The sequence below is a fragment of the Glycine soja genome, chromosome 19 (assembly GCF_004193775.1).
Source record: "Glycine soja cultivar W05 chromosome 19, ASM419377v2, whole genome shotgun sequence".
Lineage (NCBI taxonomy): Eukaryota > Viridiplantae > Streptophyta > Magnoliopsida > Fabales > Fabaceae > Glycine > Glycine soja.
The window spans coordinates 44,083,820-44,101,653 of record NC_041020.1 but is presented as its reverse complement, the minus strand read 5'-3'; the positions used below and the strand labels follow the sequence as shown (position 1 = coordinate 44,101,653).

Here is a 17,834-nt window from a genome sequence, read left to right as displayed (position 1 = left end):
AAGGATGTCAAAGTGACCTAATGAATTAAGACAATAGATAGAGCGAGTTTAGAACAATATCACTTATCAACGTTATAAACAAAACAGAGTAGTGTAAGGTGGACTTACATTTTTTCACATATAGACACTGGTCCGAACACATTTATAAATTGGTAGGACTTAGAAGGATTACGCATGTACATTACGGCTCAGGATGATTGATGAGTCAAGGTATGTTTGTTTGCTTGTTTGGAAATCCGTTTTCTCTCGGTATAAAATTTTCGCTTTAGAAATATCACTAGCCTTGGAACGTGTTTTTATTTGAGCCTACCAAAGTGGGCAAACTCCATTGAAGGAGACAATACTAAACCAATTTACCCCACTAACACTCAATTCATGTCATCCAGGATTTCAACTTTAATTTTTAGTATTCTTAGGAAGTACTTATATCAAAGAAAACTAATTAAGGGAAGAGAGAAAGAAAAAGGAAAACACTGATCGATAGTTTACGTTTTGGAGCGATCCAATTCACAATTTTGTTTTCATATTTATAGATTGAGTTTAACTGGCATGCGCTTTTACTTTTATCATTTCTTATTGCTCAATTTAATTTTCAATTTCTTTATAATTATATTTAGATATTGGGACTCACCAACACCAACTTACGAAATCATATTGATATTGACCTGGCTCCTTTAAGAGCTTCATTTGCAGCAGTGACTGAAATTGATGAATGGGGTTATGCTGATATGTTAAGCTGAATAGTACGCAGGACAATATGCTTGGAAGTGCATACGTTTGTATATTCATAGATCTAGAATGGGTAAACCAGTTTGTATATTTGGTCACCCTTTATTAGATTGAACTCCATAGTAGTTCTTTTGGGTATAAGCATACTAGTTTAGATGTTGCGCAGTTTGTTTAAAGTTTAAACTTGTTGAAAAAAGTGTTTATTTTAATAAAATAAATAGTTTTTTTTAATGTGTGGCTAAGGCTAGGGTTTATAGTGAACCATCATTTTTAAACCGTAATATTAATCTGATAATCATAGGACTGCTCACACTAGATCTCTGTCCCTCCCCCTCCAGCAACCATTCACTGTCGTCGGAAGCAATTTTCAGCGGCGGCATTCATTTGTTTCCCCATGTTTACTCCGGCAGCCCCTCCACCGAGCCAAACACGACGACCACCACAACATCTCCACCCTCATCAGCCACAAACACCCGCACCACACTTGATCTGACACCAACGGTATAGCAGATCTAACACCCTCTCCGGCTAAATTCTCCCTTCCATGGAGCCTGACAACAACGATGATGGCGCAAAACGTGAATTGTAATCGTGACCACTCGCAATGGTGGCGCGGCGATGAACGCTAGCGTGTCGGTGAACTCCCCCTCCGCCGACAAGGGCGCGACGAAGACGGTGTTGAAGTGCTTCGAAGGGCTTCTGATGGTTCGAAACAAAGTGATAAAGGGAAAAGGCGCATGGTACTGGACGTATCTGGAACCTTTGTTGGTTCACAACATCGAAATGGGACTCCCCAAAGCGTTGAAGGAATTTCTCAGCGAATGGGTGTACGAGTCTTGTGCCGCTGTTTCTTTCTCGAGTTAGGAGCATCCAAAGCTTCACGCTTTTCTAGCACAGGTTGGTTTGTCAGTGATTTTTCCGACGGAGTTTTAACGGGACGAGGTTGGATGCGAGGTTCGAGGAAGCTAAGGTTGAGTCTGGAGCAAATAGCAGAAGAGGAAGGAAATGGGGGAGAAAAAAGCCACTGTCGGAGTTCACCTCCGATGACTGTTTGAGAGGACTGTCCATAATAATTATTTAATCTAATGCCAAACAATTATTGTTCACATTGGACCACCATAGTTTTGGTCATTAAAAAATACTTTTTCTAAAAAATTACTTATTTTAAAATTGTTTTTCTTATTATAATTTTATTCAAACTGACCTGTTATTTTCAAAAGCTTTTACTGTGCATAGGTATTCTATCGTTTATATATGATTTTAATTTGCTGATTAAAAAAAAGCTTTATTTGTTTCAATTGTTTGTCCCTTGGCTTTAGTTGAATAACATTTATTTGTTTAATGTTCATATTATAAAACTAAAAAAATGATTATACTAAATTTTTATGATTAAATAATTTTTTTTACATTATTAATGCATATGTATTATTTTAAAAAAAAATTAAGTACATATTGAAATTATATAATAAATGCTATTTTTCATCATTGTGTTAGAAACTATAAGTAAAAACTTTCACTGTAATTTTAATATTAGCCAAACAGGCTATATTGTGTGTGAGCCTGTGCGGTGTAGGGAGAATATTATTCTTTTTTTTTATAAATAATATATCTGAATTCTTAATTTTGCAGTACATAATTTTAGTATAAACAAAGTTTAAATGCATGATAAAATTAATTACAACTTTTTCAACGCAAAAAAAGAAAAAAAAAGGACCGATCGAAATAGTTTATAAAATTCCTTGATCTACTATAAGAATGATAACGTTTCCTTGTTTAAATGATGCAACAAGATGCTATAGAATCATTCTTTGACTTTTGTTTTAGGTTTTATGATGAAGTTACCGTCATTTTATAGTTAATAAACACCCTATTACATAATGAACTACATAATTTCATTAAGATCTATAGAGTCGGTCTTTCACTTTCTTTAGGGTCAATGATGAATTGTCATTCTATAATTATGTCAATAGACTTTGCACGATTTCATTAATTACACGCACGTTCATTTGGAGGGGAAGAAAAAGATGTCTTAAGCAAGACAGTGTGATGGCGATGAACAAACTCCACCACTCAATTTCATTTGAAAAATTTAAGTAACAGTATTGACCTGTTATAAATTTATTTCATCTCATCTTTATTTTTGTTTATTGTATTAATTAGCCCCATGCAACAAACCATTTTTTTTCTTACAAATATTCTTTTCAAAGACAATTCTCTGACATTAAATATAAGCACCAACAAGGTTCTAAAAAATAGTTGACGTTACAAATCCATTGCTTAATTTTTTTGATATTATAAAAAATTACATAAAAATGTGGCTGCGATTGCATTCTAGCTACAAACCTTGACAATACAACTAAAAACAGGATCTCAAATGGCTTAATAAAACCTTGAGCACTTGTCACCTTGTTGTAAAAATCATAGTTAAAAATGAGTAAATAACTATTACCAATGAATCTGATATAATAATTATGTCTCTTAAATATATGATTAGCATTTCAATCTTCACGTCTATTTGTATAAAAAAAAAATGTTCTGAAAAAAATATTTAAAATATAGATAGACATATCTTGAGAGAGTAATTTTTTGAGTTTTGTATTTAACATCCCAAAAGGAAAAGTAACAATGAAGGAAGGAACTAGGGTAAGATAAGCGCGTAAGAGTGGGTGGGTGAGTGGGACCTAAAGCTTAGGAAAGGAGTGAGCCCACGGCGCAGAGAGGGCCGCACGAGGGTCAGGGTCTGGGGAGCAGCTTGGCACAGCACCGGGTCGTACCCACAACTCATCTTTTCTTCTTATTACGATTCTTGCTGTCTCCTCTAACGGACCCACCCCTACCCTCTATAATAACAACACTTCCATCCTCATTTCTTTTTCTTATTTTCCCTAGTTACTTTTAATCTCTAACGGACTATATATATATATATATATATATATGAGTCAAAGATCACGAATTTTCCTTAATCAATTGAATCAGAGACTAATCTCACTTATGATAAAAGATTGTTGTTGGTCTAAGATAATTTTACACATTATAAAAATCAAATAAATTCTTTTATTAAATAAATTATTTTACCAAATGTAAACACAACAAATATATAGTGCCCAAAATAATGTGAGAGGATGGTAACTCATGGTTGGAGGGGCCCGAACTTGGTGTTCTCACAGGTTTTTGATAATATACATGGTAGAGTTGGTCCTAGGTAAGGTTAAACATATTCCTTCACTAGCCTCAGAGTGAGTGGAATAGGGGCTCAGCAATAAACCTAGCTAGATACTTGCCGCGTATGAAGGGTATTATACTATATATTTGGGCACTTTTCCTCTATCGTGCAATTTATCACCCTGGAATGAGTGTGTGAATTTGTGCAACTGTTATTTCGTGGCTTCAAAAGTAATTGGCACATGTTCGTAGGGAAATTTCATGGCGAGCGAGAGAGTGAAAAAACAGTTTCGCTATCAATATGTGGGGATGATGAATAGAATTTTTCTCTTTTCCATATAAGAAAAATAAAAGCAGCTATGCTAATGATTTGAGAAAGCAACCACACGTAAAGTTTGTTTCATGCTGAGTCATTCCTTCCTATTTCTCCCCAAATTCCTCAACCTCACCTAAGTGCTTCTGGATTAATTAACTGAATTTCACCCACGTAAAATCGAATCAAACCTAACTTTATTGCCGTAACTTCACGAGCTCGCTCTTGTTTTTCTTGTGACCAAGTGCTTGTGCAAATACAATACTAATACTACTATTATGTAACGAAAAATTCATTAATTAGTTTGGATTTAGATGCATATGTCGAGTTTTTACTTGTTGCTACGATCGCAACTTTTAACCAATAGACGACGGTGTGGGATTTTTTAGGACACAAAATATTATAGAAAAAGTAGAAAGTTATAAAAGGGAATGGCGATGGACCCAAGAAAAAAAAATAAAAATTTAAATTGAGGCTTGATCTTGTCTGATGTTTCCTTAGCACGAGGACCATTGTCTGAAAATAGACTAATCATATTGGATTTTGAAGGGTGTGGGTTGCATGATATATAATTGATGCATAAATAAAGAACTCATCATGTATGCTGCTCCTAGTATTTTTTTAAATGCTTCTTGTGTTAAGTTTTGAAGCTCTCTGCTGAGTCCTTATAACCACCCTGTATCACCACTATACAAGCAATAATGAACATTTTCTTAACTTCAATTTCTTTTTCACGTCATTTGAAAGCTTGGCAGGGCCAGGTGAAGAAGTTTTTTGGTAGCTAGCCGCATGGTTAATAATGTCTTCCTATTTATTTTTAAAAAATGAAGTCAATAAATATATTTCTGCAGACACATGCAATAGTGTCACCAGAAAGAAATTAAAATTGAGAGTTGAGACAACCGTCATATCAAGTTAGTTTCCAGTTAGTTACTACTTTAATTTATCGTTCGTGAGAACTATGCATAAAAGAAGCAAAAGTTAGGAGCAACAATTAATTACATTAATACTCACCTAACTCCTGAGATCTCTCTGAGTATAAATGATAAAGTTAATTTATACACCATAATTTGGTTAGATGAAATATAGAGATATGGTTCTGTACAAACAAAGAAAACCAACATTAAATAGATTGTTAAATACAATTCGCATCGATCATTTCAACAATTTTTTTCTCATTTAGAACAAATAAAACAAATTATTACTCTCAAGATTTGAAGCAGAAAGATGCTGCGGATGCATATAAGTTTAATCAAGCTCTCCAAATGAACTAAACCTCAAATGTAGTAACATATATGCAAGTTTGAGAGGAGGCTCTTGACACACATGAAAAAGAAGATCTACTGAATAATAGTTGTGAAAGTTGAAACAGATCTAATCTCTTTCACATGTTAGTAGCTGCACGTAATTACACACAATGCAATAATCCTATTAGAGAAAAAGTAACAATTTGCAGTGTGACATAGTAGTACCCTCTTTATGTTACAATGATAGAGAAAAGGATGATACTGTGTGGCAGGCCTTATTATGTGTCACCACGCTCATGCCAACACAAGAGCATGGCGATGCAGCGGCGAAGAATGTAGAATTTTGCACGCTGCTTCTTGACAATGTGGCTGCACTTTTGGCCAAAAGACTTGCAAGGATCACAAGCTTCTTGTTGTTGCTGCTGCTGCTGCTGAATATTTTGGCTTGTGTTGCTTTCCTTCACTGCCATGAATGATTTTCTGGCAAGTTGTGTACTGGTCCTGATTTGGCACCATAAAGCAGTAAATATAGTGGTGGAAACATGGTAGCTACGGCTTCCACTAGGTATTTATATAGCAGAGTAGACATCTATTTGGGCAGGGATAGGAAGCTAGTAATTCTGGGTCTTCTAGATCAAGTATGGACTGTTACAATTACAAAACCATCAGTTGTCAGAAGCATATGAAAATAGAATGGGCCAAGGTTGCTATATATTTTACCCTCCTAGGTACTAATTCCTCCAATGTCAATGCTTTTTTTATTTTATTTTTTGGGAGGGACCTAAAGGGGGTAAAGTTAAAAGGAGGACAAATTAATATAACCAAACGCGCTAAATCAATTTGCACGAGATTGTTTCAGCTTAATCAATAATATTAAATCTTACATATACAATTATATTAAATATTTGAAAGTTTTATTGTTCATAATAATCTTATCTCACTCGATCTTAATTATCTTTAGTAAAAAGATACCCATGATGTATAAAAAAAAGGGGAGAAATTAATTCTCATTAAAGTTTTGAAGTGTTATGGTTTATAGTCTTTCTAAATATTAGATGCAAGACAAGAATGTGATGTTAAATTGGACAATAATATATCCCTTATTTCTCGAGTGAGTGAGATTTCTCGGATTAAAAGCTAGTGTTTTATTCAGTACTAAGTACTAACGCATTTTCCTACTGGGAAGGATACAACTACTGGCCCAGCCTATGTGTATGCCTCATATAAGCAATAAGACAGACAGAGCTAGCGGAAACTACCCATCTATAGTGGCTATAAGGCCCCTAAGGATTGTTTTTTGTTCTTAAAATCTTGTGGGTGTAAGCATAATAGAGATTATCTTTTCTTCTTGTTTCAATGTTGTTTGTGGAAACCGTGACATGAAATTTCCTTGATGAAGGATACATATGTAATGTCCGGGTCATTGCTCACACTTGCTACATCATGTCTAACATGTGCACAACTATTTATATTTTGGCATTTCCAGATTCCTTTCTTTAATTTTTTTCTACTAATTTTCTAAGAACTTAAAGTGAAAAGGATGCAAAGTTTGATGTTTGATGAACTTAATTATGGCTTCATTTGGGTCACCGTGTTCCTTTTCGTGCCTGCATTGTACCCCCTAAGATGATATCATAAAGTAAAATTTGAAGGGATTGGTGAATGTTGACAGCTTCGTAGCTATACTTAGATTAAGAACTTAGCATCCAATTTACTATTTTTGCTAAAGATTATGGGAGCGTGGAACTTGACAATAAAGTTAGATGTTCAAGTTGAGCTTTGGTTGTATTTCGTGACGTTAACATTTAATTAAGCAGAGGTCCCCTTCACGGGACCTATCTTGTGTTAAGCCTGTCTTGGGTCACCTTTTTTGAATTTGAAGATACCCTTTTTCTCTGAGGGGTCTTCATCTACCATAATCTAACTCAATTAAACTTTATGATCACCGTCATCGTTTGAAAAAGATTTATAAATTTCCGTTTTGGAGGCTGTAAGATAAGTCCTAGTTCTAGTGAAAGATACAAGAAAATAAACCAAGTAGTGCTATTTGCAGACCACTAGTACATTTCCTTGCACATGCATCGTTTTGTAGTTTAAGTCTCTCTTATGTGTCACTTACATTACATGTGGTGTATCTTATATCAAATTAATCGGTTTCTTTTAAAATAAAATAAAAAATAATTGTCATATTTTTCAATAAAAAGTACACTTTCTAACGCAAGTATGTGGTTCTGATTAATTCAAATACATAAGTCAATGGTATTCAATGGCTCAACCAATTTTATCAAACTTGAAATCAAAGAGGCACTTAATAATTAATTCGTGTTATTCTGCATGTGCATATATCGTTTCTTAGTAATTGGCAATTGCTTTGATAAGAAAAATGCTTTTTTGCTGAAACTGTTTTTTGGGATAACTTGGTCTCCAAGAAGTGGGGTGTAAAAATTCGATTAGTATGTAGGTAATACGGATTGAAGATATCTTCAAATATATCTCTTCACATTAATTTGCAAAAGCAAATGCAACTAGTCCCAAAAGTGGCTTGGGCCTCTACAGCACTTGATTTTTTTAAGCAAATAATCAATCTATTTCCTGAAAATGTCTTCCATTCATAGTTAACGCTTGAATTTCAGAATAAGTAAAAAAACAGAATCAAGAAGAAAAAAAAGGTTTGAATTTACTTGCGTACCAATTAATTTTTATATTAATAAAATTCGTATCAAGTTATTTCTTTTAGTTGCTTCGGTTGACCAAAATAAACTGTTACTATTTTTTAAGAAAAGAAAGTATTACTTTAGTACAATATAAATTTAATTGATATGCATTTATGGAAAGACATTTCTAATGTCTATGTTATCTATTTTTTTCATAATTTATATATTGAAATGTTTTATATGCTATAGTTTATATCTTTTTATTTGCTTTAGTGCTACATTTGTGTTGGCCAGTATGAGCTCCCTCTCCTATGCAAGAAGTTATAGTTACAGCTTAGCTGTTCGACTGCAATATATAGATACCTCTTTGTTTATAAGCAAATAAAAAAAATAAAAAAAGTAAATAACATGGGGATAGGATCCGTTGACATCAAGTGTAAGTTCATACGGTTTATAATATCTTGATAAATATGATAATTGTAACATATTTTATGGTTATCAATTAATTAATTAGATTATTTGATTCAGTTTTTTAACAATTTATAAAAATTATTAATAAAATAACGTTTTCTACAAATGTTTCATGTGATAAAGTCTATATTCTTGTTGAGAAAAATGGTTATGAACTCATAATATAAAAAAATTTACACAATCATTTAATCACAATCCATTATGATAAATTTGTTAATTTTTAAAATAATTATTTAAAATAATTTAAATCATAATTTATAATTAAATAATAATATAAAATTATTTTACATTATTATTAAACTCATTTTTTCTACCTAAGATATACATTTTTTCACATGTTAATATAGGTTAAAAGATTACAATAAAATGCATAAATTAAAGAACACAGGATAATAAAACTTATAAATAAGTTTAAATCATAGTTACATTATACATTTAATTTTTTATTTTCAAATAAGTGTATTTTTTAATTAGTAAAAAATAAAATGTTATGAAAATAATGTTATGAAAACAATAAATAGAGACAAATAAATCTATACTCTATTGCACGAAAAAAATTTAAAAATATATTGTTGTTAATAATTTTGATAAATAATTAATTTGAAAAATTATTAATTAAAGGTAACTAATTGATTATCATTAAATATATTAAGTTACCATATTTATTAAGATATTATAAATCATGCAATTAACCTATACCAACGTGTAGATTTAGTGTAAATCTTTAGACATGGTGTAAACACATCCTATCCCAATGGCATGGCATCAATATATTACAGCAGTTTAAATCAAAATATGGTTTTTGATTCGCGTAAATTTGGCTTCTCAATTTTTACAAACTACCCAAGCTTTTTTGGTTCTTGAATTCTCTTTATCCCCAAATAGCTACCCCGGTTCATCCTCAATTACCATGGCTGAGTGTCAGCTTTCTCATCAAAAGCTTGATCTAGTTATTGCTTTTGCACATGGCCAGAAAAAAAGTCACAGCCAAGTAAGACGAACTTCCTGGTGTCTACTCATCTATACAAGCAAGTCTGTGTATGCATCAAGTCCTTGACTTTCAAGACACTGCCTGAGCTTCAACAATGCTCGGCTCTCCAACTGTCGGACCCTCTCCTTGGTCAAACCAAACACCTTGCCAATGTCTGACAACGTTTTCTCCTCGCCATCCTCAATACCAAATCTTAGCCTGATTATGCCCCTTTCTTTTGGGCTTAAGATATTTAGAAGGTTGTGCACATGCATCCTCATTAGCTGTTTTGAGACAGTCACATCTGGGATCTCAATTGCTGAGTCTGCAGTAATCTCCTGCAATTGTAATAAAATTGTGATCAATTTGGGACATTCATAATATTATGTTGCTCAACAAAGGCAGAGGGTCTATTCTGACCATACCCAACATTCTCCAACATTAGGAGAAGACCAGCTTAACAGAAATTTACACCAAAGCGGTATGACAATAACTTGCTCAACGTGGAAGCGCATTGTAAGGATACTAGCACACAAGCTCAAAACAAATATAAAAAAAAACATGAATAAGATTTTGTAATATTCCCAACCAAGGCCAAAATGAATAACCACTTTAATCAATACAAGAAAATTTTAGAATGTGACTGGTTTCTATAATTCAACAAAGCCAGTATATGGTGGAGATCTAAATAATCAAACTTCAATATGGAAACAGGTAGAATTTAGTGACTCGAGTCCAATCACTATTTCTGACATATTTAGTTAGGGGTGATCGTGGTTTAGTCTAGAATGTTAAATTTAGTCTGTGGATCAACCTCAAACCAAACCAAATTTCATCATTCACAATCCATAATTCATTGGTGTTCCTAACCCTACTAATAAAGTAATAAGTCTATAATGCACATATATGACATTATGTGAGAAACATGTAAGATGATTCATGCAGTCAATTAAATTGTTGTTGGAATGAGATCTAAGAAAACCTTTTAGCTGCTGCTGATTCATTACCATCACGCACAACAGAATGCAATAACTACGCGAATTTGAGATGATTCATGCAGTCAATTACATTTTCATTTTGGTTTTCTTTGCAATTCGATTTCTACAAATTTGTTTATACAACTATCAGCACAAGCAAAAGCTTGATAGTTGATACAGGAAGTCGCCAATTTAAAATGGGAAGCCTAGTAAGCATCAGCTGTTCTAAAAAATCATTATATCAATACAGAGCCATCCTTGTCCCTACTTTCAAATTATAGATCTAAAAAAATCATATCACAGCAGGAGAAAAACAAATTTACTTGAAGGCCATACCTGGAAAGTTGTATCTTGGTCCGCCCACACAGTTTGCTGCATCGAAATTGGATTTCTTGAAGCAAACAGCAAATTGTCCATCTTTTCTATGGTAATTCCTACCTTTCTTGCCAATTCTTCTTTGGTAGGGTGAAGATTTCCTTCCTGAATGTATGATTTCTTTGCTTCTATGACCTTGCCCAAAAGGGTATATAAATTCTCCTGGAGATAATACGACCATTCCATGTTACAGAAATAGAATTGATGCTTGCTATACAGATAACATATAAAAAAAAATTAATGCAAAAGTAACATTATTTTGTTCTTTGTTAACATACAACCGTTTCATGAATATTGACACTTCAGAAGGAGGAAGGTTAAATTTGGCTAACTAGATTATAAAGAAATATACAAATTGTTTTTACCGGCAAACGGATTGTCCTGGAATGTAGAAATATGGCCTTCCTTACTGCATGCCTTATCCACCAGTATGCATAAGTACCAAACCGGCAACCAGCTTCAGGTTTAAACTTTTCAATGCTCTTCATAAGGCCCGTACTTCCCTCCTACAATATCACCAGAAAAGGATGAACAGATGTAGCTGCTAATTATGTATTAAGGTAATGATTGCAACAATTCTCAAAAGAAATAATGGAGATCCTTTAGCTGAATCTTTTTATACCCAATTGCAGCTCTAACTTTAGCCAAATATTTATTCTATGGTTTTTCTTAGTTCAAAATAATGTTAACATATACATGGCAAACTAAGTATTAACAATAACTATGCAAGAATCAGGAAATATAAATAGACTTGGGTAGCAGGAAATGGTGACTATTAATTTCCCGGAGGCTACCTGAAATAAGTCCTGAAGGCTGAGACCACGTCCCTGATAATGTTTAGCAATGTGAACTACCATGCGTAAATTAGCATGAAACAACTTTTCTTTGCTTCTGTTAGCACAATGAAGCTGTGTCTGCAGGGCATAACAACTATGGCCCACTGCATCAGCCCATTCAGCCAAAGTTGGTTCCCGCCTTAACTGAGTTTGAAGCCTGATCTTTACTTCTTCCAATCTTGATAAATCCTGTTACAGATTCCGCATTATGGAAAAAGATCGTTCATAGAGCATAGCATGCATTTAAAGAAATATGGAATTCCAAGTGACACCTGTAACTGAGTAATCAATTGAGACTCTTCTTCACGGGTCAAAAGTTGCCTTGATTCAGGACCCGACAGGAACAAACGCAAAGGGTCATTTGGATCATACCCTTCTTTTAACTTCTTTTCTAAACGTAACCTTCTCTGTACATCAGACTTTCTTTCAAGGTAACTTTCTTCGTCAAGAAATTTTGACTTTGATGATTTTCTCTGTTTAGATAGTCTTTCTATAATCCGTGTTGACCTCACAACTTTATTCTTTTTTAGTGAAGAGTCAGTCAAACTTGTGGAGGCCAGACTGAATGACATATTTTAGGAATTATTCTCAAAAGTCAAAAGCAAATTATCCTATAAACAGAATAAAATAATTGAGGATGTCAGAATTGACCAAAAAGATAGAACTAACCCAGAAGGAAGTGGATCATCATCATCAATTTCAATCAATTTCATCTCTCCAGTTGTTGAAACTGCTTGCTTTGAGGCAGACAAAGCTTGCTGTGCAAGAGAAACGGCATTCCGTGGCACACCATCCGCAGGCCACTCAGAATCAATATCAACAGGCTGCAGAATTGAAGAAGCAGCAATTCCCCTTGTCGGAGAACAAGTCAATCTGCAATAAACCACCATACATGCACCCTTACACCCTATAAGGAGACAACTTTGGATAAAAAATATAGCAATTGCAACAAATGAAATTAACATGAGATTGCAATTATCTTACAAGTTCTGTAAATGAGACCGGAGATGCAACTGCTGGACAAAGTCATGCACTAACTGATCAGCGTTGCTTGTGTTACCTTTTTCATGAACTGAGGTCATATCCATCTGCCTTGTATTTAGTGTTGTCTTCAATAAAAACAAAGGGAAGATAAATCAATTGATAACATACATGAAAAATGGGACCACGGCATCTGACTAAACTAAAAGGCGCTCTAAGAAAAAATATAACGACTCTGATGCATAGATACAATTTCTGTAACAGATATAATACGTATCTGTTATGGGTTATGGGGATATGTTTATTCTAAAAATACATAGGATATAATATGAGTAAGTTACACAATATGTATAAAATTCATAAAGCATAATAAATACATAATTCCAATTCTGCAAATCCAAATTAAGCGCATACTTTTTGTACATTACTAAAAACAAAATAAAATTTATAAACCATTGTCATAATAGATCACTTCTTATTGTCTACAAAATAGAAATAGAAATAGTATCATTCTCATTCCTTTCTTCAGATCATCCAAAAAGAGGACTTTTTCTATTTTTGATTCATCGAGGGACAATGCCCCTATGTTTCTATCCTATACACACTTCTATTAGGATTTCATAACTATTTTTAAAGACTAGGATATTTCACAAACACATATGGCAAAGTATCAAGAGTAGCAATATCATATATGTATGATGTAAGGATACATAAAGCAAATGAAAGTAGTCGTGCTTGATAATGAAGACTGTTTGGATAAATTTCTCCATAAACACCTATAGGTAAATAAAATAAGAAGGAAAAAAGCAAAATAAATCTTCTTCACAAGCTAAGATTAGCTTATGCATAAGCTAATTTATAGAAGCTCATTCAAATTTAGCTTCTCCAAAAGCTGATTTTAGCTTATGGAGAAGTTTTTTTTTTTTTTTTCGTTTTTCCTTCTCCTACAAGTGCTTTTGAAGAAGTTTATCCAAATAGATCCTTATTATAAGCATTTAAACAAACCCAAGGATGGTGAAATTGATATTGATATATAAATAAAATTTGAACCTCCTTATTATGCACGTGCAGAAAGGGCTTATACTCATCACGCTGCTCTTGTAAAAGAACCGAAGTAGGAAAATGCTGAGCTGCAGAACTAGAAGACCATGAGGCAACTGCAGGAGCAGCTTGTTCATGAAGCATCGTAACTGCACACAGTTTTCAACTCAATGAAATTATCATAGCATGCATAATACCTCTAAAATCCTCAATTCAAAATATCTAAACACAACAGCTATGCTATATATCGTATTTTTTTTAAAAAAAAATCGGGGAAATGAAGTCGAAAAACACAGGCATTTGTCAATTGAATATTTAATGGACACATAATCGCTCAATTTATAATTTAAAAAAAAAAAAAGAGTAGTTGTGATAAGTTTACCTGAAGGCGAAGAAGACGAAGGAAACGGTGGAGACGAAGAAAACATGGTGTTAGCAGCACTGAGTTACTATCTTCAATTCTCTATGTGTAGGACTACGTGTCCAATTTCCAGTTTCTACGGAGGAATTACAATTGCAAAAGATAATGTTTTCACATTAAAAATATCGGAGAGTCAAAGGATTTCTTTTCTTTTCTAGTTCTGTTACATTACATTACCCTAATATTCCGCACCTCAATTTTTTCGGTTTGGGCAATCCCCGAACCAAAAAGATTTTTTTACATATAAAAAAATTAAATTAAAAAACATACTTGCTGGTTCACCCAGTTTTATTCATGACCATCAAGCCCAATTCAAACTGGCCCAACAACTCATTGGTCAATCCGTAATAAATAAATAAAAAACAATTTTAGCAAGGATATTATTTCGGTGAATCAGTGTTTCAAATGGACTATTATTCTAAACCATTAGATTAAATTTTTCATTTCATGAGTGAAATTTATATCCTCCACGTCATATTATTCCTCCCCCCAACTTACCTACTCTCTCCCCTTCTTGCTGCCACCACGAAGGTAATTTTCGAGGAATCGTTCTAATCTATTTTTCCTTCTTCATACTTGACCCATCACCTCCAACCATTAGCAAGAAACTTGACAATCTAGTTTTGTCCTACTAATCCAAATTTTGTCCACCTACAAATTTCTCTTGCATTTAGAATCCCAACACCAATGAACACTAAATTATGAAACAAAAACTAAATTCCAGATTTCAATTAGTATTTGTTACCGTTACTTAAAAAGTGATTGCGGCATCGGCGTTTAAATGCAAAAGTTTTATTATTCTAATTCCAAAATTATCTACTGAGTTAAGGTTACGTCGAAATTGCAGGTTATCCTTCAAACGATACCAACAATCCAACCTGATTTTGTCCTCTTCTCACGCGGCGATGCACCTTAATGCGCCATAATGCAAATCCCTGGACCCTCTCTGAGTGCAGCAACGGAACAGTGATGGATGTTATTGTAACAGTGAAGGATTATTTGTCGACGCCGCTGGTTTGCTCGATTTTATGGGTAAGTTAATGTTTACTACCACATGGTCCTCGACGAGGAATAATATGGTGTAGAAGGTGTAAGATTACAATATAAGAATCAGATTGACGGGGTGATGCCATGCGCGGATCTAGTGTGCAGGGGGATTGCACACACGATGGAGGGAGGTAGCAGCGGTCGGGTGGTGCGGAGGTGACTCAGTGAAGGTTTCAGGGAGAGAGGAAGCAGGCTTTGCTTGGAAGAATGAGGCTAAAAAGGGATATTAAAAAATTTGAGGTGCACCAAACAATTTTTTTTTAAATCTCCTTACTTTTTTAATTTTCAACTTTGGATTATTTCATTTTACAAAAATCTTTTATATAATTTTAGGGACAAATATAGTAAAACTGTAAAATTTACTGCTAACAACAGAACCAATATGGCAAATAACACACCTAATCAAACAATTAAACTAGACTCTATTAATAAATTGAATAACTTATAAAAATGAAGGCAATGGTTGATTGTCTTAATGGTTCCTACGTTGGCTACTCTAATTTTCACTTCATCTTATCCAAATGTAGAAATTTGTTTTCATCTCTTCCAAACTCTACAGTGAGTTTTGTAAGAAAGCTAGTCAATCAAGTTGCTCATATATTAGTTGGGGCATCTAGGTTTCATGTCAGCCACCATGTTCACAATAATATTCCTCATTATATTTTCTATCTGATTATGAATGAAACGCACTAAGTTATATTTTCTCAAAAAAAAATATTTATATTATATTTAAGTTAGGTTAAACTTAATTATTAAATCATTCTTTTTCTGTGGAGGTAGAATTTTCAAATGAGTAGGGGATGGAACCCAACCGGCTAACCAATTTACTCATATCTGTCTTGGTTCTTCAATGAGGAATGCACTTGGTGCTAATTTTGTATAGTTGAAACAAGCCTAAAATTTTAGAAAAATAATTAATTTTACAATTATGGCATTTTATTGATGTGATGTGATTTCCATTTTTCAATATTCTAGATAAATTAAGGAAAATAAAGTACTTGTCTCCTTTTATACAAAATTGATTTTTAGGCCAATTATTAGAGTGGGATATATGTGATGCGCAAACGCTTTTTTTTACATAACAAAAAAGCATTTCATTAATTAATAATAAAGTTTGCCACAAAAATTATAAATGAAGTAATGATGAAAAACAAAAACAAACTTAAGCCTTTAAATAAGTTTAATAAATAGCTTAACTTATTATTATATAAAAAATGAATTGAATAATGATATAATTGTTATTATTTAAATAGCTTAACTTATTAATTCTGAAAATCTTTTTAAATAAATTAAAGCCTATTTTTTCAATTAAATATTTTAAAATCTTAATTTATTTAATAAATAAAATTGATAAACCTAAACATGTGTAAGTTAAATCATAAGTTTCAAATAGTGATTTGCTTTATTTCTATTTTTAATTAATGTCAATTATATTTTCATGTTTGCACATCCCATATTCGTCTTTGTTAATGTGACGGAGAAGTTTGTGGCACAAAAGGGGACTCTGGCAAGGCGATCTACTAGTACCTTTCCTATTCTTGGTGGTAGTAGAGGGATTGAGTGGATTGATTAGAAAAGCGGAATGGAAAGGTCTCTTCCTTAAAGATGACTTGAAAGAGGTACTTATGATAATGACAATTCTTAGATGTTTGAGTTAGTTTCCGTACTCAAAGTGAACTTCTACCATAGTAGTGTTGTGGGTATACAAGTGCAGTGATCTTGAATTGCACAATTAAGACAAGTCCTTTTGTCTATTTGGGGTTGTCAGTGGGTGTGGGTGCTAGGAAATTAAGTACTTGGCAACAGGTGATTAACAAGATGAGGAAGAAATTGACACCTTTTGGAGGAGGAAGCACTTATCTTTTGGGGGAGGATTTGCTTGGTGAAATATGTTATTTCTTCTCTTTCTCTCTATTTTCTTTCTTTCTTTTAAAATTGCTAAAAAGGTTATTGATGTTCTTAATAGGATTCAAAGAAGCTTTTTGTGGGATGTTAAGGGTGAGGAACATATAGTGCCTTGGGTTAGGTGGGTTTTAGTGTGTACTCCATATGTCGGGGGGGTTTGTGTATAAAAAATCTTGAGGGGTTTAATATGGCACTATTGGGAAAATGGGCTTGGAGATTGTTGAGTGACAAGGAGTGCCTTTGGAGAGATGTTTTAGTGAGCAAGTATGGTATTAAGTGCTTGGATAGACTTGTGGGGGGATGTGTTGAGAAAAAGGGGTCCCAATGGTGATGTGACCTTGTGGGGTGTTGTGAATTCTTTGATAATGGGTTGGGGTGGTTTCAAAACGAAGAGTTGAGAGTTGTGGGGACGGGTAGTGAAGTGAGCTTTTGGAATGCTTTGTGGGTTGGTGAGTAGAAATTATCAGCAAAATTCAATTGCCTTTTCTTAAACTCGGTTCAAAAACAAGCTACGATATCGGAGGTGGGCACTTGGTGTGGGGAGGGTTGGAGGTGGAACTTATCATGGAGGAGGGCATCATTTGGTCAACAAATTGTGGGAAACCATAGGGGAATTTCGGCCAAATCATAATACACAAGATGGATGGGAGTGGAAATCTAAGGAGTATATGTGGTTAGAGAAGTCTACAGTGAGTTGAGTGAGGT

General features: G+C 33.6%; 1 protein-coding gene across 1 annotated transcript; it reads right to left on the bottom strand.

Moving 5' to 3' along the window:
* Positions 1 to 9,286: 9,286 nt before the first annotated feature.
* On the bottom strand, positions 9,287 to 14,375 carry LOC114400419 (RNA polymerase sigma factor sigF, chloroplastic-like). Its single transcript, XM_028362856.1, has 9 exons — positions 14,139 to 14,375; positions 13,766 to 13,905; positions 12,719 to 12,843; positions 12,404 to 12,607; positions 12,007 to 12,295; positions 11,693 to 11,923; positions 11,264 to 11,404; positions 10,860 to 11,060; positions 9,287 to 9,884 (listed from the first exon to the last, which is right to left on the bottom strand). The coding sequence occupies exons 1-9, from the start codon at positions 14,182 to 14,184 to the stop codon at positions 9,597 to 9,599; spliced, it is 1,665 nt and encodes a 554-aa protein (XP_028218657.1). The 5' UTR covers positions 14,185 to 14,375; the 3' UTR covers positions 9,287 to 9,596.
* Between the last annotated feature and the right edge of the window lie 3,459 nt (positions 14,376 to 17,834).